Raw genomic sequence first — 27,727 nt, forward strand, 5'->3', positions numbered from 1 at the left:
CTTCTCTTGTCCAATCAGGTGGCCTCTTCAAATTTTGATCACGTTTGTTCCCGCCAGTGAAGCCTTTTCCCCAGCCATCTTCATTTTATTATCAGATAAGAGTCTTTTTGGGGCCGGTTCTATTGAAAGATCACTAAAAACTGGACTAAACATGTTAAAAACATAAATAAGGCTTTTTTTAAGATGCCAATTGGCTGCCCAATATGGCTAACGAGGTCATTACATACATCCTACAACATGCTACACGTATCTATTAGTGTTTAATGCCGAGAAGGTCACGCAGCATTTTTACGGCGTGTTGCGGTTGGCCAGCCGCGTACTCCTCAAGGCTGGGTCCCATTACGTTGTGTAGGTTTTTGGCCAGCTTGCTGACCACGTCCTTGAAGTTCCCGTTCCGTCCTGGCATGACTCCATTCCCTGTCATATTACTCAAGAAGTACCAGAGAACTGGAAGAACGTGGCGTTCCACGGCTTGAGGTTTCCGAGGGTAGACCGAGGACACAAGCACTACGGGAGACAAAAATAATAATAATACACTTATAATACGCTACATATTATTTAAGAGATATACAGTCCTTAGGGTAATGCAGGACATCACTATGGGCCCTCCTGGACTCCTCCACGTTAAGCAGGCAGTCTAGTCCCCATTCTTTATGCATATTGGAGTCATCAAATTAGACTTATGTCTTATTTTCCTCCTTCCCGATCTGAAATGTTAGCATGCTTCTAACATGCGCATGAATGTCTGCTGCTACTCCCATTCGCTTCAATGGAACCACTACAGCACATGTGCAGGAAGCATACTTAAGTACACTTCCTGATTTTAATGGAAGCAGCCGGTGGCAGGGGAGCGGCTTTAAAGTTTTACGACTACAATAAATGGTATTTAGGGGCCCCAATGTGTAAAGATTAATTATATGCAAACTGAAGAACATGATGTATGTAGTATTTTTTTTTGCTACATTTTGGTAAATTTAACTTTTTGATAAATGTTGCACTCGCACAAGTCTTGTTTCTGTATCTCCATCTGGGGGTCCCTTGGGTTGTTGATGACTAAGCAGCTGCTTAATTTGCTTATCTATGAGAGTCATCTCTGCCAAGGAGACCAAAATAATTCATGCACTGAATGTACACCAATAGAGAAATTATTCATGCACTGAACGTACACCAATAGTAAAATAATTCATGCACTGAACATACACCAATAGAAAATTAATTCATGCACTGAATTTACACCAATAGAAAAATAATTCATGCACTGAACATACACCAATAGAAAAATAATGAATGCACTGAATTTACACCAATAGAAAATTAATTCATGCACTAAACGTACACCAATAGAAAAATAATTCATGCACTGAATTTACCCCAATAGAAAATTAATTCATGCACTAAACGTACACCAATAGAAAAAGAATTCATGCACTGAACATACACCAATAGAAAAATAATTCATGCACTGAATGTACACCAATAGAAAAAAAATAATAAATGAAATGTACACCAATAGAAAAAAAATAATAAATGAAATGTACACCAACAGAAAAAATATTTCATGTTAAAGCCGGCAACGGCACCTCAATCATTCAAATAATCTCTGTGCCTATTCAGAAAGGATGAATACAGTGTGGGGTATATGTACAAAGAGCAGTTCTGAAGTCATTAAGTTGGAGCAATCAAAGACAATGGTTCGTTGGTTGTCATGGTTATTTCACCGCTTTTCTGTAGAACTACTCTTTAAAAATAACCACCACGAAAAGCCTGAAACTGTTTGATTTTGTAAGCAGGGAATGCTTCATGTTCTAGAATCTCATGATCTTGCAAACTGTCTCGTTTAGATGCACATCGTTGGAGGTATTACCCAAACCTCAGCCGGCCCGTCCTCTCTGGATTATTTATTTCCTCGTTGTGATGATTGAGGACTCGCTGCCCGGGACATTATGCGAATTGCTTTAGAGACCAGCATTTTTTTTTTTAAAGAATTCTGTTCCTGATCTTAAAGTTTTATCTGGTAATTCATCGGCTTACCGGACAGTCGTTCTGTCACGTTATTCATGGACCGTCCGCTGGTGAAACGCACCCTGCTTGCAAACGGTTGTAACAGCCACAAATGATCTACAACATAAAAAAACGGGGGTTAACGTGGGACATCAAGCTTTAACCACTTCATGTCCAGAAGGGTTGCCAAACATCCGAGAAAGGCCATTTTTGTAGCTATTTAAACCCATTAGGTAAATTATCAGGCGTAAATCATAATTATTAAAAATTATATTAATTAAATACGGGAACATCTTTTTATGAAGACTTTCCTAGGATAGAAGTAAAAGGTGATGTGAAGATATGGAAACGTCCATTATATCTGTATGGTTATGGTAGAAACAATGGCATTCATGCCGGTACTAGGAGTTTCTTTCATAAGGTTACACAATAACTCTAAATGTCCATCTGAACAGCCTGAGCTAGACCTTCTCAATGTGTTTGGTACAAAATGATATTAATGTTTAAATGCATTAGATGATTTTTAGATGCTTGGGACCCTATCCAATAAAACCCCAGTCCTAGCTGCAGAGTCGCGTAGGTAATCCCAAAATGAAATCATTAGTGAAAGATGGTATTGGTCTCTAGTGACTAAGATGTAGATTTGCTTACACTTTGGGGACCTTAGAGGTCTCTTATTCTGATGGAATGCAGTCAACTTGAAAAGAGACTGAGAGGTCCCAAAAACCTATGTGCCAAATAAATGTATCATCTTCAACCAAACACTCTAATTTCTGTTTATTAAAATTCATTATTGTCTGCATGAGTATTCACTCCACTTAAAGGAAGTTGATGAGTGCGCCCTTCTTCACCCTCTTCTATCCCCCATTGGGAATGGGAGGGGGGCATTGGAGGGCTCCATCCCCTCCCATGTTCTTTATTACACATCACCCCACTACACATGGAGTGGGGAAAGATGGAGGGACTGGGAGACTCTTGTTTTTAATTTTAATGAATTTATTTTATGGGGTTTTTTTTAAGGTTTACATTCTAGCTAAAGTTTGTGAGTTGCAGGCGAGGACATGCATTGGAGTCGTATGGCCTCACCAGCAATTCACAAACCTTAAAGTTTTAAGCACCCGCGTTTGTATGAATCTGGTATTGCCCACAAACCCCCAGATGTGTCTTGATTTTTAAATAAATTCATGAACTTGTTACATAAGGTTTTATCTTGTAAAATACTTTTGAAATGCAAATGAATTTCAATTATTGCCATTGTAGACGACAAAACAGAAATACCTATGTGAGTAAATAGCCGGTCTACGACTATCACAGCCGCGGAATAGATGCCGCTATTCTTTGAATTCAAATTGTCTGTAACTACGGTGATCATCGGGACCAGAACATGATGCAAGCTGTCCTTCAGCAGGGGGATCATGACAGCTGCCGACTCCAGGGCATGCTGGTTTACTTTCTTGTTGGCATCCTGTAGTCTTGGATTAAATGAATCAAAAATCTTAAATGAAAAAAAGGAAAAGAAAAATTTAAATTGAAACCATTCATATAGTTTAGAACACACAGCGGAATCCTAACTGGATTAAAACTCTCATGATGCTCAGCCAGCTAGCCGGCTTGTTGGGATGAGTAAAACTGTGTTTTAGTTATTTCATAAGTGTTATAATTTTAGCAAAAAGTGTATAAAATAAATCCATCTTGTAACCTGATGATTAATCCCACACCTCTTGGCCGCAACAGGTGTGGGATTGTCTGTGCATGATGAGAGTTGTAGTACATGAAAAGTAACAGGTGAATTACTGCCAAGACCCCTGAAAATAACAGGGATGTGGCAGAATCCAGAAGGTTGCTTACCATATAGTGAATTTGGGGCTTAATGGCTTAATGCAGCGCAGGAAGAATGCTAGAGCAATGGCCGTGACTGCCGATGACTGACCTGGGTAATATTTGAGGAGACAAACTTCCCATTGTTTTTGCAGTGATCTAGAAGCAGGGTTATTCCTTCCATCTTGCTCTGATACTCCTTGGCTGTTAGTAATTTATTGAGTTCCTTCAGCTGCTCCGTCACTTCTGCCGCGCGAACCGGCTGCCGGCGTGGACCCGGGGACTCCTGGGGTCCGGGTTCCACCTCGACTTCTCTGCTTGGTCTAAATGACAAGAGGATATGGACATCATCAAGGAAGCTTTACTTTATTGAGAGGGTGGTAGATACATGTAACAGACTCCCAGCAGAGGTGGTAGAGGCTAACACTGGGAGAGGATGTAAACATGCATGGGATATATGGCAATGTAATAGAAAGTGGGCAGGGTGAATTGAGGAGTGGGTGTGACTATAATTAAATCCCTCCCCTTTGCCGAGTCTGACCCTGAATTTTTCTTACCCCTGGTCCGGCTCCTGGCTGTCCTGCGCGGGCGGCGCGCTGCTCTTTTGAATTGGTCTGTGCTTCTTTGCAGAGGGTAGTTCCGACAGACTGTTGCTGATTTCCTAAAACAATGAGATTTAACGGAAATAACGATCACGTTACAACTTACTCATAGGAGATTTCAGGAGATGGAACTACTAGGCACAAAGAGGTTTATTCACTAAACGGAGAGTTGACAGAAGAACTGGAGTTTCAAAACCCTCACTTCCCTATTCATTATGAAGGGCCGAGCAGGGCCTGTATAATGGAATTAATTTAACTATACATTCTACAGGGCCAGCCAAGCTCTTCCTGCAGCAGAAGCTCACTGGGGTTGGCCCTTCTTAATGTATGGTTAAGTCATGGAGCTGAAACCACAACTCTCCTGCAAACTCTCCATTTAGTGAATAAACCCCAAAGTCTGAGCTGTGTCAGACTGCAATCTGTAGGATCTATTAAACAGCGGAGGACACTTACTTTCTGCTTAATGGTGGCTATTATGTCCCGCAGGTCGTGTGAGGGTATCAAACGCTCCATGTGTCCTTCAAATTTAGGGTGAGTCATAACCAAGCTGAACATCCTGCGCCCATAGAACCTACGGAGACATTTGAACTTATTTTACTAAATGACATTTTTTTTGATGTCCAACCAGTTCAACTTTTAAATATTCCCAAATTCAAAGGTTTTATAGGCAATTACTTAATCGCAAATCGTATACATAGCTTGGGTTGTCTGGAAAGAGTAAAGAAAACATGGTGGACCCAGCATTACTTATTTTGTCCATCCTGACCTGTATTTTTTATGAGAATGGACCATCTGTCGTGGTTACCTGGTGTCCTGCTGTCCATCTTGGGCCAGCTTCACCAGGGTCCTCAGAAAGGTGTCTGTGTTTTCACGGCTTCCAGAAAGAAGTCTCTCCGATCCGAGGAGTTCCACCACGTCCAGGAGGTGCTTGGCAGAGCACTTTCTCACGGAGCTGTTCCGATGGCTGGAAACGAGAGGGACAACGATGGAGGCGGGTTATCATCCAGCAAGTATCATCAGAATTAAGTGTAGCGAGACGGCGAATGCTTTAAAACGCTGGTGGAGACATCGACTATATTGTTTCTCTGGTGGTCTATGCAAACGCCGAGTTAGTTAGTCATATAGGTCACAAACGGGCATACGCAAACCAGGCCAAACATGGCCGCCTCTTCATTAAAAGGTTTACTGAATACGGTGAAAGAGATGACCGCACCAACCTGGCTCCGCTGGCAATCAAAGCTGCCAGAACGCGGGAAGGGCTGACGTTTTCTACCATGATCCCCAAAGCCCTGTCGGATTCCTCCCGAATGAAGTCATTGGAGTCCCCAATCTTGTGGAGCAGCACGCGAGTGATCTCTTCCACTTCTTGGTCCATGCTCTTTTTCAGAGCTTTGAAGAGGTCTCCAAGAGCCTTGATGGCGTGGCGAGACACTTTGGAGCGAAGGTTGCTCACCTGAGATCAAACGCAGGAGTCATTTCTGGTAACATTGCTTTAGTACAGCTCTCAGGGTCACACATATCAGGAGAAATAGTAACTCACACTCATACTCATACTCTGCTTTGGCGCTAGACTAAGGGATCTCTAATGGGCACTTATGGTTTGACCGACATCTGTCATTGTCCCCCATTAATGCATCCGGTGGCAGGTTAATCATACCTATCATTTTTGTCCATAATGAAGACAGTTTTGCTCTTTTAATTCCTGTTTAGATGCGTGGAAAGGACATACCTCTCTAGTAACCGCCACGGAGACATCATGGAGTCTGGTGAAGAGGACGTCGGGGTGACAGGTGGCCAGACATCTCACACCGAGCAAACCCTTCTCCTTTTGTTCCCTTTTTAAAGAGACAGCGGTAAGATTATTATCCTAATCGCAGCACCACAGTAACTCTCATTTTGGGTTAAATATAAAAACCACACATAAAAAAAACTTAAATAAATTGTTCCTAACGGCTGGAGAAATGTGTGAGACGGCACAGCGTGACGGAGACCCTCGGCGATCAGCCAACAAAGGTAGATGTGTGTGTGTTACTATATATATATATATATATATGCGTTAGTGTGTGTATGTTAGTATGTGTGTGTATGTTACTGTGCGTGTGTGTATGCAGGTATGCTACCATATGTCTGTAAGTATGTTAGTGGGTGGGAAAATATATGTTACTGTGTGTAAGAACATATGTTAGCGTGTGTGTTAGTATGTGTGTGTAAGTATATTAGAATGTGTTTTTTTTTTTACTGTGTATGTATAAGTATGTTGGTGTGTGTGTGTGTAACTATATTAGAATGTGTGTGTGTGTGTGTGTGTGTAACTATATTAGAGTGTGTGTGTGTGTGTGTGTGTGTGTGTGTGTGTAGGATGTGCTCACATTAACAATGCATTATACGGGGCCAACTCTGCCCTTCTTGCAGCAGAGGCTCAGCAGGGTTGGACCTTCATCGTGTATAGTGAAGTCAGGGAGACGGATTGTTTAGTAACGGCAGGTTTTGGGGGGGGGGTTCTATAGGTGCTGCAGCCATTGATGTAAACCCCCATACATTTTAATTATTATTTTAGACATACCGCCATCAAACGCACACAAATCCCGTAGCTACAGATCCAGTAGCCCATTTTGTCTGGTAACCTAATCACAGAAGTTCCGTTGGATTTATTTCATTGTAATATTTAGTAATAATTGGTATCGGTTCACGTGAATCAGAAAAGTTAAATAAGATTTCAAGGGTTCCTGACTATATCAGAGTCTAGAATACTCTAGAACAGAGTCTCACCAATCCTTGTGGTTGAGCCACTTTAAAGCTTCAATCATGCCTTGCTCGGGATGAGACATCGGACCGATCCCCGGCCCCCCGTTCTCCGAGTCAGAGTCCCACTCTGCGTTCTCCAGAAACTGCGCCGGCAAGGAGTACGCTGAAAAGACAAGGGAATAAAAATCCTCATTTCCTTATAAAAGTCAAATTCCAGACTTATTACTTGAATTATTAATCACGCAATGAATTGTCTTTGTTCAATAATTACACTGCTCTTTGTGGTAACAGCGCTACGGAATCTGTCGGCGCTATATAAGTAAAAATAATGTAATAAATGTAATTTGATGTTTTATTTAGCAGAGCAGAAAAGTTATCTGGGTTTGAGAAATGAGAATATGAGATTATTAAAAAAAATAACACTAATCCCGCGTCTTTTCATCCGTACCTGAGGAATGTCGGAAATCGTTGGCGGCGGAGTCCTGGCCTGCGGTGGGAATGCTGGGGAGGGAGGTCCGGCTCACCCATTTATTTAGGGTATTATTGGCACCGGCCCTCCGTGCGTCATTAATCACCGGGACGGTGGAAACGCCACTGAGCCGGAATGAAGTGATTCCTGCAGGATCTGCAAGATTAAACGGAGCTCGTTACGGCTGGACATACAATAAATGGCTAACATATATATATAATATACCATATACTGTATATACATTGTATCTGTATACCAAACTGTTCTAGATTACAGGAATGTAACATGTTCATGACAACTCTTTTACCTACCTAGAGCCAGAATCCCTTTGCATAACCCCCAGCGCTGTATACAGTAATATAACCCCCCAGCGCTGTATACAGTAATATAACCCCCCAGCACTGTATACAGTAATATAACCCCCCAGCGCTGTATACAGTAATATAACCCCCAGCGCTGTATACAGTAACATAACCCCCAGCGCTGTATACAGTAATATAACCCCCCAGCGCTGTATACAGTAATATAACCCCCAGCGCTGTATACAGTAATATAACCCCCAGCGCTGTATACAGTAATATAACCCCCCAGCGCTGTATACAGTAATATAACCCCCAGCGCTGTATACAGTAATATAACCCCCCAGCGCTGTATACAGTAATATAACCCCCCAGCACTGTATACAGTAATATAACCCCCCAGCGCTGTATACAGTAATATCACCCCCCAGCGCTGTATACAGTAATATATCCCCCAGCGCTGTATACAGTAATATAACCCCCAGCGCTGTATACAGTAATATAACCCCCCAGCACTGTATACAGTAATATAACCCCCCCAGCGCTGTATATAGTAATATAACCCCCCCAGCGCTGTATACAGTAATATATCCCCCAGCGCTGTATACAGTAATATAACCCCAGCACTGTATACAGTAATATAACCGCCAGCGCTGTATACAGTAATATAACCCCCCAGCGCTGTATACAGTAATATAACCGCCAGCGCTGTATACAGTAATATAACCCCCCAGCGCTGTATACAGTAATATAACCCCCAGCACTGTATACAGTAATATAACCCCCCAGCACTGTATGCAGTAATATAACCCCCAGCGCTGTATACAGTAATATAACCCCCCCAGCGCTGTATACAGTAATATAACCCCCAGCGCTGTATACAGTAATATAACCCCCTAGCACTGTATACAGTAATATAACCCCCAGCGGTGTATACAGTAATATAACCCCCCACCGCTGTATACAGTAATATAACCCCCAGCGCTGTATACAGTAAGAACCCCCAGCGCTGTATACAGTAATATAACCCCCCAGCGCTGTATACAGTAATATAACCCCCAGCGCTGTATACAGTAATATAACCCCCAGCGCTGTATACAGTAATATATCCCCCCAGCGTTGTATACAGTAATATAACCCCCCCAGCGCTGTATACAGTAATATACCCCCCAGCGCTGTATACAGTAATATAACCCCCAGCGCTGTATACAGTAATATACCCCCCCGCGCTGTATACAGTAATATAACCCCCAGTGCTGTATACAGTAATATACCCCCCCAGCGCTGTATACAGTAATATAACCCCCCAGTGCTGTATACAGCAATATAACCCCCAGCGCTGTATACAGTAATATAACCCCCCAGCGCTGTATACAGTAATAACTCCCCACGGCGCTCTATATAGTAATATAACACCCAGCGCTGTATACAGTAATATAACCCCCCAGCACTGTATACAGTAATATAACCCCCAGCGCTGTATACAGTAATATAACCCCCAGCGCTGTATACAGTAATAACCCCCCAGCGCTGTATACAGTAATATAACCCCCCAGCACTGTATACAGTAATAACTCCCCACGGCGCTGTATACATAATGCCCCATCACCAGTGACCTGAAGCTTCCCAGTAGTGACCCGGAGAAGCTCCCAGGTATGCAGATAACTCAGCAAAAAATATATAGGATAAAAAGCTCAGCTCAGCAGCATTAACTTTTTAACTTCATGTATGATGGAAGATTTTATTTCATCAAACTTTATTCATCCATCGTCCCGAATTACAGGGCCAGACAGCGACAAAACAAAGACACAACACGTTTCACGCCATTAAAAAACCCTGATTATTAATGCTGCAGACGGCTGCTTTCCCCCTCCGTGTGTTTTGGGTCTCTCTCTCTCTCTCATTTGGGTGCCTTCCTTACCGGCGATGCTTATAGAAGCTTATCAATGTTGATTTTAATGTATCTCCGGGGCGAAAGTTTAATATCCAAATTAAAAAAAACATTTTTTCACCCGAACGTTCTGTAAAACCGAAGACAAAGTCACGATGTTACAGCGGATTCCTGGGAGGGTAACCAACCCCCAAATTAGCTTTATTATAGGGCTTAGACATACTCTGGGGGGCCGGGGGGTCATTTCAGCGCTCCGTATAGGGCTCTAGAAATACTACACGGACAGATTTGTAATAGTCTTCAGCCGGACTCATTACGCACTTCGCTTTTTCATTTCCTCGAGCTCAATGGAGGAGAACTAACGATTACTGTAATTAAAGCTCCTCCAGGAAACCTAAATAGCCTAATAAATGACGGCTAAACTGGTTTATAGCCTATTTTGGGGGAGATCTGAGGTCTAGAAACTCTCCTTGTCGTTCGTGCATCTCTCACTCGTTCAAAAAGCATCCTGTGATAATTATTTTTAATTTAAAAACATATATATTTTCTGGAATGTTGCTATTAATTAATGTATTATTAATAAATAAAAATAAGGATAATAATAATAGGTTTGAAACAGAGCTTTTATTTTCCTTAAACAATTACAATACTTTGTTTTTTAAATTTAAATTAATTTAGAAATATTATTATTTTCATTTTATTTTTTATCGATTTGCCAAAAAATAAGAGTTACAAAAATCGACCGTGCAACAGCGATTACAATATTGTTATTACGGCATTATATATACCTGTTAATGGGCCGATGTAAGAATATGATGGGACCTTTGTGGTCGGATTAGCATTTGTGACTCTATATGACAGGCTATGAATGTCAACCAACGCACTTCTTAAGAATTTATGGGTCAAATCCTGTTGTTTTGTGTCAAATAAATACAGGCAACGCAACAAACAAGTGTTCACGGTGGGGGGGGGGTTGTAGCGCAGTCCCGTTAGGTCTTAATATACAACCCAATTAAACGATCTACTATTTCATCTGCGACTGACCTCCAGAATCCATACGCTGTAACCTTTCCCAAATCTGCTGTTCGCTCCTCCGCTTCTCCTGGCGCATCGTCTCCATTTCCAACTGTTTTTGGCGCATCTTGTCTTGTGCGGACTTGGATATGGTAAAATTTATCTACAATAGAAAAATAAGGATTAAATTAAAAGATAGTATGTATGTAGTCTAGAGCAGGAGCTCCCAACCTTCGTAGTCTCCTCCGCTGATCTAGAACATGGAAAGGTATAGGTGAATCGTAGGGACCCATATGGAATTTACATTCCCTTTTGCCCATTGTGGTAGTTCATTTTGCATCTGGAATTGCTACATGGCAGGGCTGGCAAATTTCAGCCCAGGTGCCAGCCCAGCCATGGGACCTGATAATATACTGACCCAGAAGACGTAGAGACCGCCGTCATCCCAACGCAAAGGAAAGTTGATCTTGTTATGGAACACTTTAAGACGGCCAACAGAAAGAATCCAGTCATGATGGAAACGCTGCTTAAAGAAGTCCATCTTGGTCTACAGACTATTAAAGAGCATCCCTAAGAAATTCCTAGGGCCGGTCCCCCAGAGATCTCCCTCTTCTGCTCCTAATGAGACGGGGTGATAGCCCCAACAAGACTCGTATGGTTGCAGGGTATAGGATCAAACTGACTCGAGATCAAACTTTGTCCAAGGGTCCTAGTAATTTGTTCTCATCCCCAGATCCTCCAGGCCAAACCTACCAATGTTTTTTTGGGATAAGAGCAATTTATTTTTGCCCACCGAGTCCAGCCTGTTCTCCGGGCATTTCAAACATTTTACATTTTAAATCAAGGATCTAAATGACACCGGCAGAATTCCACCGGCTCCTCCGGCCAGTAAAGCTTTGATGACACGCATAGACTTTTTTTTTACATCACTGCTCACCAATTTTTGGTTATTGCCCCTTGAACCAGAGTGGGTCACAGTGTAAGGACCTACCCGCCCAGTGTTTTCTTTCCCTTCTTCGCCAAGTTCTGAGAGTTCCGTGTCTTTTCCCGAGTTGGGGATGTTGGCCATCAATGGTCTGTCTTCCAAAGAGTGTTCCGGGTTCTTCGTGCCGATTTCAAAAGATGGTTCTTTATCATCAGCGCCCTCCAAATCCCGTCTCTCTAAACATGGAAAATAACAACAATTACTCACTCCAAGACATTGGCCTCGATACTTTTAAAGTGATTTCTGCATTAATGTAGGAAACCTTAAAATTGAAGAATTTTGCTAATTTTAATCGATGGGGTCAACGGTCCCAAAGACAAATACTTTTTAAATGGAATTACATCTTATAACAACAGCGGCGGCTTTAGCTTTGGAAGCGACATTGAGAAAGTAACAAGAAATGGTTAATTGTTCTCATTTTTTTTTCAATTTCTGTTTGCCGTGGACGATCACCAAATGTTTTATGCCAAACCAATTGGTGTCTTTCCAAAATGTGTCGGCGCCTGTGTGTTTAAACCACCTGGTTGTCGGTGGAAACAAAATATGACTTTGAAACTTGATACTTTTCTAAGAAAATACTTGTAAAGGTATCTCGCTGGAAATGTCTCCAGCCATTGTGATATTATTTTGGATACAGTCTGGTCATTGTCACCGTGGACATAGCTACAATGTTTCCATTAATGTAATCAGCAAAGCATTTGTGGGATTAACAGCTAGCAATTGTTCCGTCGAAGGAACGTGTAATTACCCGGCTATTCATGTCGCGTTACGAGGGAGAAGGGAGGTTGACGGGCTGCGTTTCTGGAAGGATGAGAGGCGAGGTACTGCGGGGGGTGACGAGTGTCATTTCGTATATGCGACCGACGGCATGCATTGCGGATTTGTGGAATGAGCTCTACAAAGAATATAGTTTTGCTTTATCTGGTTCTATAAATAAAAAGCCATTGGCGTACGCTGGTCCAGGCCAACTGGGTCTAGGGTGGTAGTTCCAGTGGGTGGCAGCCCCTCTGCCACATAATCGGGGGCAGATCTGCCTGTTGGGTGATTGGTCAATGGGCCGGTTGAGGGAGATCAGAGCTCTCCCTTATAACTGGCCCATAAACACTATGGAGGAGCCTACATAGTGAGCTCACCAATGTCACGTGCCGTGAGCTGGCAAATGACATCATACACCGGCACATGACATCGTACACCAGCACTCATCAGGGAAGGTGAGTGGTGGGGAGCGGTTGGGCTGCTGCTCTGGGTCAGATATATGAGACATGTCTGATAGGATGGTGCAAGAGTGAAATCTTTTTGGGATGAGGTCTTCAGGTTCTCAAACAAACTATTCTCTGTCCTATGCTTTCAATAGCATTGTTATTATTATTATTTGTATGGGGCCATCATATTCCGCAGTGTTGTACAGTGGACCCATTGTCTAAAGAGCCCCCCAAAAATATGCAAGCAATATATTAATGCATTTCAAAGAGGAAGCAAAGATTCTGATGGCCAGACGCGGGCGGCCCCAAACATCATTATTATTATTCTCCAGAACCGACACAACACATAATGAATTGACAACGTTACAACTTTTAGCCCCGGAACGAAAGGTAATAAGAACCCTGCTGAAGAACGATACAAACAGTTTTAACTGGAAAAAAAGAAAACATTAAAAGTAAAGCAAAAATATATCTTTTTTTAAATAATTATTTTACGAAACAGATGATAAGAACACTCACCAAAAGATGAATGAACTTTCTCTTCAGTGTTGTCTGGATCTGAGCTAAAAATGACAAAAACATGCAAAAATATGAATGTTTATCCTTTCTTTGAGTTAAAGGCAAAGGATGATATTATTTTTAAATGTCTCATATGGATTTTTTTACATTATTTCTTTATTTTCTGTGTTTAAAAAAATATACAAAGCCATTGGGGAAAAATATAACAACTTCTTGAGCATTTTATATATTGTAAAACATTAGAAACCGACGAAAATGTTGTGAGGACATGTCTGACTGCTGCGGACTGGGGATGAAAATAGAGCGTGGCACTTTAAGACCAGCGGCCGATTAATCGTGTGCTGTAACACCGCTTGTATCCAGCCAGTGGGAGCCAAAGGACTTATGGCCGGTCCAGACCTGTCTATCTGTAGCGTCCTTCATGGTCAAGCAGAAGAAGAAGGAGATATGCCTCGGTTGCTTCGTGTAGCAAGTTTAGGGCTGAGGACTAGTAGATAACTACTCAATGATCTGAAAAATTCACACATACACCGACTGGTGGGAACCTGAGAAGAGGGATCTGTGCTCATGGATGTACTTAGCTACCCTACTAGACCACCAGGTACATGAGCGGGGTGGATGGACCCTTGAAAAATCACAGCCTGGTCACAAATGCCCCCATTATGCAGTTGGGCGCTCTACTAATTAAGATTTTTTCCGTTATATGACTTGGTAGATATACCATAGATGGGGCAGAGTGGGGATGGGACTGGGTAGAGAGCAGACAGGACCCGGTTCCACTCTCCTTTACCTCAAAAATCAAGAGCTGCCCCAAAAACCTGGGATTATCAGCCATAGAATACTAGAAAACGACATTTACTGTAAGGTATCTATTTGTAAATGATTTTAAGGGAATGAGATTTACCTTCTATGTGAAGTCCCCTGCTTGGCGTCTGGTGAGTGTCTTCTCAGCAGGGTCATGGAAGAGCTCACCGTTGGATCATTGGGATTTATTTCAGGTGTAATCGCAGATGATTTCGGAATCAGAGGGATTAATAAACTCCTCTTCTTCTCCGCACTGTTGCGTACATGCTTCAGCTGCAAAGGAGGGCAACGTCCGAATAAAGTGGATGGGATAACATTCTATGAGAAGCTTTAAAAGTTACATAGAAGACAAACCCTTCCTGATGGAGGTCAACAACGTTCTACTGGATACAGAGAAGCAAATCTTTGCAACAAAGTACAATATAGGAAAAAGTGAAGGTTGGTATGATGTTTGTATGGTTTTGTCTTTATTTGGGGTTTATTGACAGCTGTCATTATTGTGCCCGTACCTCTGAGGACGCCACGGCTTGGTCCTGCTGTTCATCTACGGCCTCCGTCGTCTCCTGTCCGTTCTCCAATGGCCGGAAGGATTGGAGTGACGGGGTGCTCTGTGGACTCCGTTGTATCGGTGGGAAAGGTTTTGTGGCATTTAGTGACCTTTGTGAGGCACTTTTTGACACAGCAGGTTTCAGGGGAAGGCTTGTTGGACTAAATAGATCAGTTGGAGCTGTAAATACAGAGAGATATTGTAAAGAACCTATACACACATTGCCATGGGTCCATCACACGTAGATAAGGCAGGGTCTCCGTCACACTCCAATTTGCCTTAAAGGTCTCACCAAACCCCTTAAACATCTCTTTTACCCCCTCTGTACTCAACCCAATAGCCCCATGAAGGCACAATGATTAGACACAAATCACTCTAAACATAAAAACTACCCCAAAATATACAGTTTTTACCCTATTTGTTTTCAGGCAGCTGCGTATCAGCCATCTGTATGAGTTCTCCCTCTGTTATCTGATCACCGATCTACTAAACACCCCTTATCATACTGCCCATGGGGAACAATAGAATGACTCAGTCTTAACCACATAGTCAGACACTCTGACTAATTAAAATCTATGGAGGAACGGACTTCATTAGCATTGCCATTAAGCATCAGCTCAGTGTGATGTTTGAGCCAGGAAAGTCACCCAAAATATCGCATGACCGACAACAATGACGCCTCCAGGTCTGCAGATAAATGGAGTTTATTGGGACAAAATAGATAAAACCAGGTTTACAGTATACAGCGCTGGGGGGGGTTATATTACTGTATACAGCACTGGGGGTTATATTACTGTATACAGCGCTGGGGGGGGTTATATTACTGTATACAGCGCTGGGGTTATATTACTGTATACAGTGCTGGGGTTATATTACTGTATACAGTGCTGGGGGGTTATATTACTGTATACAGCGCTGAGGGTTATATTACTGTATACAGCGCTGGGGGGGGTTATATTACTGTATACAGTGCTGGGGGTTATATTACTGTATACAGTGCTGGGGTTATATTACTGTATACAGTGCTGGGGGGTTATATTACTGTATACAGCGCTGGGGGTTATATTACTGTATACAGCGCTGGGGTTATATTACTGTATACAGTGCTGGGGGTTATATTACTGTATACAGTGCTGGGGGTTATATTACTGTATACAGTGCTGGGGTTATATTACTGTATACAGTGCTGGGGGGGGGTTATTTCTGTATACAGTTATTATGGAACCTCCACCAGCCTGCATTGCCAAAATGATCTTCCTTGGTAAAGTGGTTGCTACTCTACTCACCACCCTTAGTCCCAGAGCCTTCCGACATCTTTCTTTTTAGCTTATCCTTGAGGCGGGCAGTTTCTAAAGCCGCACTGTCCACCTCTTGCTCCCTCTGGTTTCTTGAACCGTTTTCCTCCGTGGAAAAATAATCCTTCTTTCCCTCTAAATCGAAAGGTGGGAACAGGATGTCAGCTTGATGCTCGTCTCCGTTTCCACCCCACAAGTAGGACCTCTTCATCTGGATGCTTAGAGTTGACTGAATTGCGGCTGCTGAAAAATATTGCAGTAATGCCAGTAATTCCTGAGCGTTCGCTCACACTCGACAGCTTTTGTGAAGTTGCCTGAAGACCTTGTCGAGATCCTTTGGGATCCAGACGCCTTCATGAAAAACTTTTATGACTAATGATGTAACAACTCCAAGGCCGGCTCCAGCACTATGGCGTCCCACCTGCTTTAGCTGGGCTTTAGCTGTTTTAGGGCAATCTGTATAGCGCCCCCTGTCGTCCTAATATTTATTGTCACGTACAAACCTGCATCAGCCGCTCCCCATCGGTTCCCGCAAAGCTGCAGACCCGGATCGACGCTCCCGTTTCTTAGAGACATGTATCCCGGTTTCATTTTGGGGACACTTCCACAATAAACAGCAACCGGAGCTCTGTATTTAGCTTAAAAAAAAATAACGGTCAAGCGGTGTGAAAATGATAGCAGTCATTAAACGTAAACTTAAAGTGTAACAAACATAAATGATGACATGAGGTGGTCTGTTAACCTATATTGTCATAATCTCCTAGGAACAGAATGTAATCAACGAATACCCTGATTCTGGAAGTTAATATCGGGGATTTTAGGGTTAAGTTCCTCCTCCCTAGAATAAGTTAGTAAGTAACGTTTATGTAAAATGCTATTTCATTGTTTAAAAATAAAAATATTTTAATTTTCAACTCACCAAGTACAGAGAAAGAGGAAAAGCGAATGGAAAATAGGAGAAAAAAAGAAAACAGATTGTTACATGTGCCCCACAAATAAGGAAAATGAGTATATAATATATAATATGAGGAATATACAGGGATATAACGGGTTATAAGGATGGGATTAGTTATACGGCCGGAGAGTATATAATATATAATATGAGGAATATACAGGATATAACGGGTTATAAGGACGGGATTAGTTATACGGCCGGAGAGTATATAATATATAATATGAGGAATATACAGGGATATAACGGGTTATAAGGACGGGATTAGTTATACGGGGGGGAGTATATAATATATAATATGAGGAATATACAGGATATAACGGGTTATAAGGACGGGATTAGTTATACGGGGGGAGAGTATATAATATATAATATGAGGAATATATAGGGATATAACGGGTTATAAGGACGGGATTAGTTATACGGGGGGAGAGTATATAATATATAATATGAGGAATATACAGGATATAACTGGTTATAAGGAAGGGATGAGTTATACGGCCGGAGAGTAAATAATATATAATATGAGGAATATACAGGATATAACGGTTATAAGGACGGGATTAGTTATACGGGGGGGAGAGTATATAATATATAATATGAGGAATATACAGGATATAACGGGTTATAAGGACGGGATTAGTTATACGGCCGGAGAGTATATAATATATAATATGAGGAATATACAGGATATAACGGGTTATAAGGACGGGATTAGTTATACGGGAGGAGAGTATATAATATATAATATGAGGAATATACAGGGATATAACGGGTTATAAGGACGGGATTAGTTATACGGCCGGAGAGTATATAATATATAATATGAGGAATATACAGGATATAACGGGTTATAAGGACGGGATTAGTTATACGGGGGGAGAGTATATAATATGTAATATGAGGAATATACAGGGATATAACGGGTTATAAGGACGGGATTAGTTATACGGGGGGAGAGTATATAATATATAATATGAGGAATATACAGGGATATAACGGGTTATAAGGACGGGATTAGTTATACAGCCGGAGAGTATATAATATATAATATGAGGAATGTACAGGATATAACGGGTTATAAGGACGGGATTAGTTATACGGCCGGAGAGTATATAATATATAATATGAGGAATATACAGGATATAACAGGTTATAAGGACGGGATTAGTTATACGGCCGGAGAGTATATAATATATAATATGAGGAATATACAGGATATAACGGGTTATAAGGACGGGATTAGTTATACGGCCGGAGAGTATATAATATATAATATGAGGAATATACAGGGATATAACGGGTTATAAGGACAGGATTAGTTATACGGTGGGAGAGTATATAATATATAATATGAGGAATATACAGGATATAACGGGTTATAAGGACGGGATTAGTTATACGGGGGAGAGTATATAATATATAATATGAGGAATATACAGGATATAACGGGTTATAAGGACGGGATTAGTTATACGGGAGGAGAGTATATAATATATAATATGAGGAATATGCAGGATATAACGGGTTATAAGGACGGGATTAGTTATACGGGGGGAGAGTATATAATATATAATATGAGGAATATACAGGATATAACGGGTTATAAGGACGGGATTAGTTATACGGCCGGAGAGTATATAATATATAATATGAGGAATATACAGGGATATAACGGGTTATAAGGACGGGATTAGTTATACGGAGAGTATATAATATAAGGAATATACAGGATATAACGGGTTATAAGGACGGGATTAGTTATACGGGAGGAGAGTATATAATATATAATATGAGGAATATGCAGGATATAACGGGATATAAGGACGGGATTAGTTATACGGAGAGTATATAATATATAATATGAGGAATATACAGGATATAACGGGTTATAAGGACGGGATTAGTTATACGGAGAGTATATAATATATAGTTGGCGCAGAGTTTTCTGGCTCGCTGACCCAATGATTTACTCACCTGTAGTAAAGTCGCTATGAGCCATTATCCAGCCCCAATTTTTTGGTTCAGGTTGAATAACTGGATCTTGCTGAGCTGGACGTATGTATGGTGACTTCCATAAAAACCTAAAGATTTACAGAGAAGTGAGTTAGTGATGAGGATGAGTGGAGCCACCAGTAATAACAAGTCTCGTTTTTTTCATGGATACCTTGTTTAACCATATTTACCATAAATTAACTAAATATAGAAATCACACATTGGGCATTAACAGCTTATTTGGAGCTGAGAAGTGGCCACCCAACCTCCTCCACCGTGCAGAGAACCCCAGGGTCTCCCAGTTAATGATGTAAGGAAGTTTTACTTGACTGAGAGAATGATAGATAAATGGAGCAGCCTCCCAGCAGAAGTGGTAGAGGCTAATAAAGAGAGGGATTTTGAACACGCATGGGATAGGCATGTAAATTATAATAGGGATGTTAAGCTTATAAACCATGGCTCTGTGGCTTTTATTGGTGATATATGGATATTGTAAAAGAGGAGAGCAGCCCCTGAGCCGCTTTTGGGTTCAAATCACCGTATTTGGACCAACATCTCTTACCCTCTCTGATGCCCCTCTTTCCTCCCCTGATGCCCCTCTTTTCTAGGAGGTCAGAATGTTTGCTGGGTATGAGGGGATCGCCGGGTTCTACAGCCCTAAAAGCCCCGATAATGTGTATAGAAACACAATAATTGTGTAAAAGCATAAAGCTTTGTAAAATGGAAACAATAATTTGGGGATAAAGAGTAGTTTTGCCTGGAGTTCCATTTGATTTAGGCCCGAGCCTGTGGTCCCCTCTGCCAATATTCACAATCGCTCCAATTTCCCAAAACACCCAGTTATTCTTTTTTTTTTTATTTCTTTCCTCTTGTTTTCTCTCTCTTCTCTCCTTCCCCTCCCGACTTCCAGATAATCCCCAATAATACCCCAAATTAGGGCAGACTGTCTCGTTAGACACGTGGCCTGGAACGCTGCTATCAAATACCCTTTACTTATTAATACCCGTCTTCCGTGTCCAACTTTCCGAAACAGATGCAAATTCCGCACTTGAAGCAGTTGTAGGCGTAACATTCCTCATCCTGCCTCATTCTACCCTTTCCTTTCCCTTTCCTTTAACCTTTTATCGAACCCCCAAAAATTCCAATAAACGATGAATCTCATAAGGAAAAGGGGCAATCAGTACCCAGCGCCTGCGCGCGGGTAATGAGTAAGGGGTGCCGCGTGGGTAATGAGTAAGGGGTGCCGTGTGGGTAATGAGTAAGGGGTGCCGCGTGTCCATTGGTAATTCTTTTTTTTTTTTAAAGTCTTCCATGTTCTGGTGAAAAAGCCATTGAAAATATTTGGACCAAACAATCTCTACCCTTTAACAGTTTCCTCTCCTATGTTATTTGCACCGGAGAGAGACTTGCCCCCCCATTAACCACACTCCAGGGAACAGGTGGAAGAAAAAGTTGGTCCCACGTTGTGAGATCCATGTTTTCATACTTCCCAAGTGTCCCCCTTTACTCTGTGCCCTTCTTTCCTCCCCTGATGCCCCCGCCTTCCCTCCCCTGATGCCCCCGCCTTCCCAGGAGCTTTTTTTGCTGGGTTTGAGGGTATCACAGGGTTCTACAGCCCTAAATGCCACAATAATAAAATCCATTCTTCTTCTTCTGAATATACTCAGTTCTATAAAGAATGATCAAAAAGTAACATAAACTGTATCGGCGAAGCCCCGCCTCCTGTTCACACCTCTAACCACACCCCCAAAAGTCAAAAGTATCACTCTACGGCCGTTTGAAAAGGTGGGAGCTCTTTACATAATATCATCGCTATGCAAACACAAGGGTGCGGGTAACCCCCGAGATAACACTCAATAGGCGAACATTATTTGTCAAACTGTGTAAGCAAATATTTTGACACAACAATCTAATTAAAGCGTGAAAGCAGCCTATCCGGTTTCTGGAAACTTGTCACGCCAAGGAGCGTTCCGAGCCGTGACCCCGCACCTACCGCTCCGTCCTCAGAGCCACGGCGTGCACACGCACAATACACATCTCCACAGATACCACGGCTCACAAACGGACAACAACGTACTCCAGCGATAGTGCCTCCATTCATCAGGTATGGCGACATCTTGGACGTAGCAAGAAAAGCGCTATCAAAGCCAAAGAAAATATGTGTTTTACGGGAAGTCCTTCACCAAGCTCTGCGAAATTGCGAAACTCGCCAAGAATAATAAAAACGGCTGTTCCTTTTTTTATTTAATCTATTTTTTTTGTATGTTATGGACATTTAGGCCATCAGTGTTCCAAAAGGACTGAGACATTTTCTTAGCTTCACAGAAAGAGCTGCCTAGGATTTATGATTAAAAAAAATAAAAAAAAAATCTAAATTTTATATTCGAGGTTTTATAATCCGACCTCAAATAGAGGTCTGACTACAAGCCTAAGATCCAGATCCAGATCCCCCGCAGCGCTGCAGGCGACCTGGGTCCTCCTCTCTGGCAGCCGGTGGACGTCTGCACGATGCGCGCAGGCAACCTCCGCTGCGGCCCGCCACTTCCGCTGGGGCTTCTATGACCGAGCACTGGCATGACATGACCTTCCAGTGCTCCACCATAGAAGCCCCGGCAGAAGTGCCGGGCAGAAGCGGAGGTTGTCTGCGTGCATCGTGCAAACGGCCACCGGCTGCCCCCACCAGGGAGTCTGGAGCTCGGGGGAACAAGCCTGGGGCAGATTTGTATAACTGGGGGGCAGGTTGGCAAATAAAAGTACGTAAAAACAAGAAATGCATTTTTTTCTCAATTATGGTTTTGATTAAATATGAAAAAATAGCTTACGGGTTAATTAATATTTACTAGTAAAACCTTTTTCCTATAAGGTAGTCTTATATTCAGGATTTTTCTTTTATTCCTAAATGAATATGCCAATATTTGGGGGGTCGTCTTATAATCAAGCAAACACGGTATATATTATGTGACCCCAAACATATGAATAGTAGTATATTGTTTAAATTTGACGGCGCTATATAAAACAATAAAAAATTATATATATTAAAAGTAGACTTGTTAGACCCCCAATGGTATTTAAACCATCAATTTTTTTTTTTGGCAAAATAATAATAATTACACGCTTACATTAAGCTGCAAAAAAAAAACATATAGACCCAATTTTTGAAGTTCCATCATTACATTTTTTTTATATGCCACCTAAGGATATGAAGAGACCTCACAGTATATCCATTTTGCTTTTTTTTTTATCCATTCTGTTACAATTTGTGCCAAAATGATCAAAGTGTCAGCCGATCGCCTCCGGCAGATCGTTCGCGAATCTTTTTGCCTGCATTCCGAGATACGGGCAGCGAGATAAAAAAACAAAAAAAACCAAAGCATTTCTTGGCGGCGGTTAAAGCTCTGGGACTAGTAACGCCACCTGGGCATATATACCTGCGTCCTGTTCGAACACAATAAACAATTAGCGGTAAATAAATAACACAACAGTTGGGGATAAATTTAGAACACTTAAATACGTCGACTCGGGAGGAGCGGCCAATCACAGCTCGGCAATAACAACATGTTTACAAACACCGGCGAGCCGAGATCTGCCGGCCCAACCACGAGAAGAAACATCAATTAATCTCCCGATTTGTCTTAAATAATGATTATCGACGAATATTAACAATTTATTCATTTAGAACTTTACGTTAAAACTTTCTCAAAGTTTCCCTAACTGTTCAGCTGTTACTCTTGAGGATCCGTTTCCACTCAGGTCCTCGGGGGAGGGTTTAACTCTGCTGGGCTTACACTCATTTTTCCGATTATTTCCCAGCATGCACCCCTTTCTTGGCTGCTCCATTTGCTTATTTATTTTTTTAATCATTCCAATTAATGTTATTATTAGACTGTCCCAGACCGACAATAATGTCACGTCGCGTAAGCAAAATACTGAGCGTGTGTATTGTATTCCTGAATTTGCCTAAAAATAACTCCTTTTCTCCAAAATATAATAAATAAATCTTAAATCTTTTTTCCTTATGGCCCCCAGAAACCTAGAGCCCCCCAGATTAGAACACAAATATTTTACAAATATTTTTTAATTATATTAAATACATTATTATTATTATTATTATTATATTATTAATGATAATACAAATAACATTATTATGTTAACTTTCATTAATTATTATTTTTTGTTAATATTTTATGGGGGAAAGCTTGAATGCTTCAGATATTTGGGTTTCTCAATGCTTTGCAAGAAAATTGTACTCAGCCGTCTTGGTCCTTCTCTTGTTGAAGGCGATACTTTTCACTAGGCTGACATAGAACTTTTTTTAACACAGAAACACATAATTTGGTGGCAGATCAGACCTATTCAGCCCCATTGGGGTCTCCGGTCACGATATTCTTCCCTCTGCTGACCAGCGACGTATCTCCCCCCTCCGTGGTCGGCGTCCCACGTACAATAAATGAAGCCTGCAGAGCCCGCGCTTGAGATCAAAGATGTCCCCTGTAACCGGCCCGTTGCACAGCGGGACACTGGGGGGGCTTGATCGTCGGAGTGGGTGATCCCCCCCCAGTACATACATGCATAGAATCATTACAAACACATATGATGATTTGTCCCATATAATATGCATGCCAAGTAGAGATGCCAACAGTTAGTGTAGGTGGCAGGACGGGGAGTATATGAAAAGTCACGGGCCGGTTAATCGAGGCATACGGCTCCTGAATCTAAGACGAGACCAACGACTGATTAAGGTTTGAGTCTTTACAGCAGGAGAAACGGGCGACTAGACCAATATTTAAATTCCCTCACTGTATTAGCCTCTGCCACCTCTGCTGGGAGTCTGCTCCACTGCCAACTACCATCTTAGAAAACATTTGTACCAGGTACAGAAGGTCTCAAGAAGAGATTACGGAGGTTATTGGTCAATACGTGCAGTCCTTGTGTGAGTTAAAGCAATAAACTAGAATTTGGAAGTGATTGCTTTACGCGTGATGCGGTCTACAGCCGGGATTACCGTCGGGGGGAATTCGGTAAAGAGATCCCTCTATTTCCTAACCAAAGTTTGGCTCCATTATACCCTCGGAAGGTGATAATTATGGAAACGCCCCCCCCTGCAGCGATGTGAAGGCTCCTGGAGAGCTGCGGGATTCCCCGGCTGCCGAGATGTCGTAACTGCGTGTTAACGCAAACGCCTGGATCCTATAGCCCTGTTATTAAAGAATTTCCACGCATCCCGTCGAGCTCATCGAGCCCTCCGACAAATCATTTCTATAAAAAGCCGCTATTCCCGTCAAGTATCTTTATTTAAAAATAATAAAAAATAAAAACAAAATATATGTATATATTCAAAATTTATTATTTATCCTCAAAAAAAGATTTTATAGAAGGCGCAGACGGGACCTGTCCAAGGAAAAGCTCTAGAAACACGCAACATGGAACTTGCCCGCAGGTTAGATTTGCATCTACCACTTCTGCTCGTAGGCTGTGCCCCTTATCTACCACCATCTCAGTAAAGTAAAAGGTCCTTATTGTTACAAAGTAACACTCATTATAAGCATGAAAGCCGGAGGTCACTTGAAATGTTTTGTCTGGAAGCGGAAGAACTTTTAAGAGATTTTAGTAAAAGGAATTAGGAATCCCGGCCAATTACCAGATTTACCTTTCAGAGGCGGAATAAGTAATCGGTCTGCAGAGCTGGAAGGAGCTTTATGTGCTTTCAGTATCGCTGCTCAGTAAATCACTTTATGGACGTAACATGAAATATAAACAAAGGCTGCTAATTCCGCTAATATATATTTATTCATTAAAAGTTTGGGGTCGCTGAGCTGTTTTCATGGAAAACAAGGAAATTTCTGGCTGTAACGTAATTATAAAAAGGGATTTCTAACCATCAATTATCCTTTTAAACTTAAACTCGGATCAGCGAACACAACGTGCCATTGGAACACAGGAGTGATGGGAGTGATAAAGGGCCATTGGAACACAGGAGTGATGGGAGTGATAAAGGGCCATTGGAACACAGGAGTGATGGGAGTGATAAAGGGCCATTGGAACACAGGAGTGATGGGAGTGATAAAGGGCCATTGGAACACAGGAGTGATGGGAGTGATAAAGGGCCATTGGAACACAGGAGTGATGGGAGTGATAAAGGGCCATTGGAACACAGGAGTGATGGGAGTGATAAAGGGCCATTGGAACACAGGAGTGATGGGAGTGATAAAGGGCCATTGGAACACAGGAGTGATGGGAGTGATAAAGGGCCATTGGAACACAGGAGTGATGGGAGTGATAAAGGGCCATTGGAACACAGGAGTGATGGGAGTGATAAAGGGCCATTGGAACACAGGAGTGATGGGAGTGATAAAGGGCCATTGGAACCCAGGAGTGATGGGAGTGATAAAGGGCCATTGGAACACAGGAGTGATGGGAGTGATAAAGGGCCATTGGAACACAGGAGTGATGGGAGTGATAAAGGGCCGTTGGAACACAGGAGTGATGGGAGTGATAAAGGGCCATTGGAACACAGGAGTGATGGGAGTGATAAAGGGCCATTGGAACACAGGAGTGATGGGAGTGAAAAAGGGCCATTGGAACCCAGGAGTGATGGGAGTGATAAAGGGCCATTGGAACACAGGAGTGATGTGAGTGATAAAGGGCCATTGGAACACAGGAGTGATGGGAGTGATAAAGGGCAGTTGGAACACAGGAGTGATGGTAGTGATAAAGGGCAGTGGGAACACAGGAGTGATGGGAGTGATAAAGGGCCATTGGAACACAGGAGTGATGGGAGTGATAAAGGGCAGTTGGAACACAGGAGTGATGGTAGTGATAAAGGGCAGTGGGAACACAGGAGTGATGGGAGTGATAAAGGGCCATTGGAACACAGGAGTGATGGGAGTGATAAAGGGCAGTTGGAACACAGGAGTGATGGTAGTGATAAAGGGCAGTGGGAACACAGGAGTGATGGGAGTGATAAAGGGCCATTGGAACACAGGAGTGATGGGAGTGATAAAGGGCCATTGGAACACAGGAGTGATGGGAGTGATAAAGGGCCATTGGAACACAGGAGTGATGGGAGTGATAAAGGGCAGTTGGAACACAGGAGTGATGGGAGTGATAAAGGGCAGTTGGAACACAGGAGTGATGGGAGTGATAAAGGGCAGTTGGAACACAGGAGTGATGGGAGTGATAAAGGGCAGTTGGAACACAGGAGTGATGGGAGTGATAAAGGGCAGTTGGAACACAGGAGTGATCCATCAATGCGGAACAATTCTTCATTTTATACGAAAAACATGAAATACAAATTTCAAATATTTTACAAACCGGGCTGGTTTAGTAACCTGTGGCCACCCAACAGTGTAATACATCTGTGTCCCCCGTTACAAATGGCTTAGTAGATTGGACACTAATGTAACCCCTTCTTCTACGCCAAGCCTTCTGCTTAACCCTTCGAGAGCCAGAGATATCGGACATTTACCTCTTCGCGAGGTCTCCCCCGGCTCTCGAGAGGTTAAACCGTTCTAAATAATGAAAAATTGAAACAATAACAGAAAATATTTGGATTTCTTCCACCAAATTTCAATGAGAAATCCGCCTCATAGCAAAGGATTCAGATCTTCAAACTGATCGATTTTATAAGAACTTGTGTTTTGTGCCGTGATCGATTAATTCATCAAATTGAAAAACACTCAAAATAATCAGTGGTATTGAGTATTACATACAGTATATATATACACACACGAGATAGATTATATATATATATATACACACACAATATGTATATATATATATATATATATACCGGTATATATATATATATATATATATATATATATATAGTGTCCTGTCCAACACACAGAAGGGACTGCGGAGAAACCCCACAGAAGAAGCACAGAAATGATCCCATCACAGGCTAAAGACCCATGGAGATTATAATCACTCAATAAAGAAACACGGAATCTGCCGGCAGATCGGCCCCATCCGGCCCCCGTCTAGTCGCCCGTTTCTCCTGCTGTAACGAGTCGTTGGTCTTGTCTTAGATTCAGGAGCCGGATGTCTATCCCATGCATGTTTAATCCCCTCACTGTATTACCCTCTACCACTTCTGCTGGGAGGCTGTTCCACTTATCTACCACCCTCTCAGTAAAGTAAAACTTCCTTACATTCCATCTAAGCCTCCGACCCTTTGAAATAAACGTTCCTCCTGGACTATAGGTGCCAACAGATCAAAGACGTCTAACTCTCCCCATCAAGGTCACAGCCTTTCCAACAGCTTCAGCGTTACTCCGTGGATCTTATGTGCCAGGATTACCTGATAGATCGGGATCATAGAGAACCCTATGCAGTATACCCAAAGAAGACTCCCAGCAGAGGTGGTAGAGGCTGTTTAAACATGCATGGGATAGACATATGGCTCCTGAATCTAAGACGAGACCAACGGCTGCGTTTATCTCAGTATAAAACCCGCAGAGATTATTGCGGTACCTGCGCCTGCGACCCCAGTCTTCTCGCTGGGATGCTGTCTGACCAAGAGATCGATGAGTCCTCTCTCCCCGCCGGTGGGATCCCCGGTAGTTTATGGGATCAGTGTCAGCATTTCGC

General features: G+C 42.2%; 1 protein-coding gene across 1 annotated transcript; it reads right to left on the bottom strand.

Moving 5' to 3' along the window:
- Nucleotides 1-175: 175 nt before the first annotated feature.
- On the bottom strand, nucleotides 176-27,727 carry TOGARAM2 (TOG array regulator of axonemal microtubules 2). The gene is made up of 20 exons (XM_053459498.1): nucleotides 27,611-27,727; nucleotides 19,121-19,227; nucleotides 16,695-16,829; nucleotides 16,183-16,431; nucleotides 14,859-15,076; nucleotides 14,450-14,622; nucleotides 13,546-13,589; nucleotides 11,831-12,000; nucleotides 10,870-11,002; nucleotides 7,615-7,791; nucleotides 7,191-7,329; nucleotides 6,151-6,256; nucleotides 5,639-5,874; nucleotides 5,227-5,385; nucleotides 4,875-4,992; nucleotides 4,377-4,480; nucleotides 3,932-4,136; nucleotides 3,280-3,496; nucleotides 2,032-2,118; nucleotides 176-507 (listed from the first exon to the last, which is right to left on the bottom strand). The coding sequence occupies exons 2-20, from the start codon at nucleotides 19,143-19,145 to the stop codon at nucleotides 254-256; spliced, it is 2,949 nt and encodes a 982-aa protein (XP_053315473.1). The 5' UTR covers nucleotides 19,146-19,227; nucleotides 27,611-27,727; the 3' UTR covers nucleotides 176-253.

The sequence above is a fragment of the Spea bombifrons genome, chromosome 3, assembly GCF_027358695.1.
Source record: "Spea bombifrons isolate aSpeBom1 chromosome 3, aSpeBom1.2.pri, whole genome shotgun sequence".
NCBI lineage: Eukaryota > Metazoa > Chordata > Amphibia > Anura > Pelobatidae > Spea > Spea bombifrons.

Excerpts from the sequence above, each read along its gene's own strand:
- TOGARAM2 (XM_053459498.1), bottom strand. The coding sequence starts at position 19,145 with ATGGCTCATAGCGACTTTACTACAG. Across the intron at positions 11,003-11,830 it reads GGAAAGAAAACACTGGGCGG|ATAAATTTTACCATATCCAA; the intron begins GTAGGTCCTTAC and ends TTTCTATTGTAG. Across the intron at positions 2,119-3,279 it reads CCGGCTATTTACTCACATAG|ATCATTTGTGGCTGTTACAA; the intron begins GTATTTCTGTTT and ends TTTATGTTGTAG.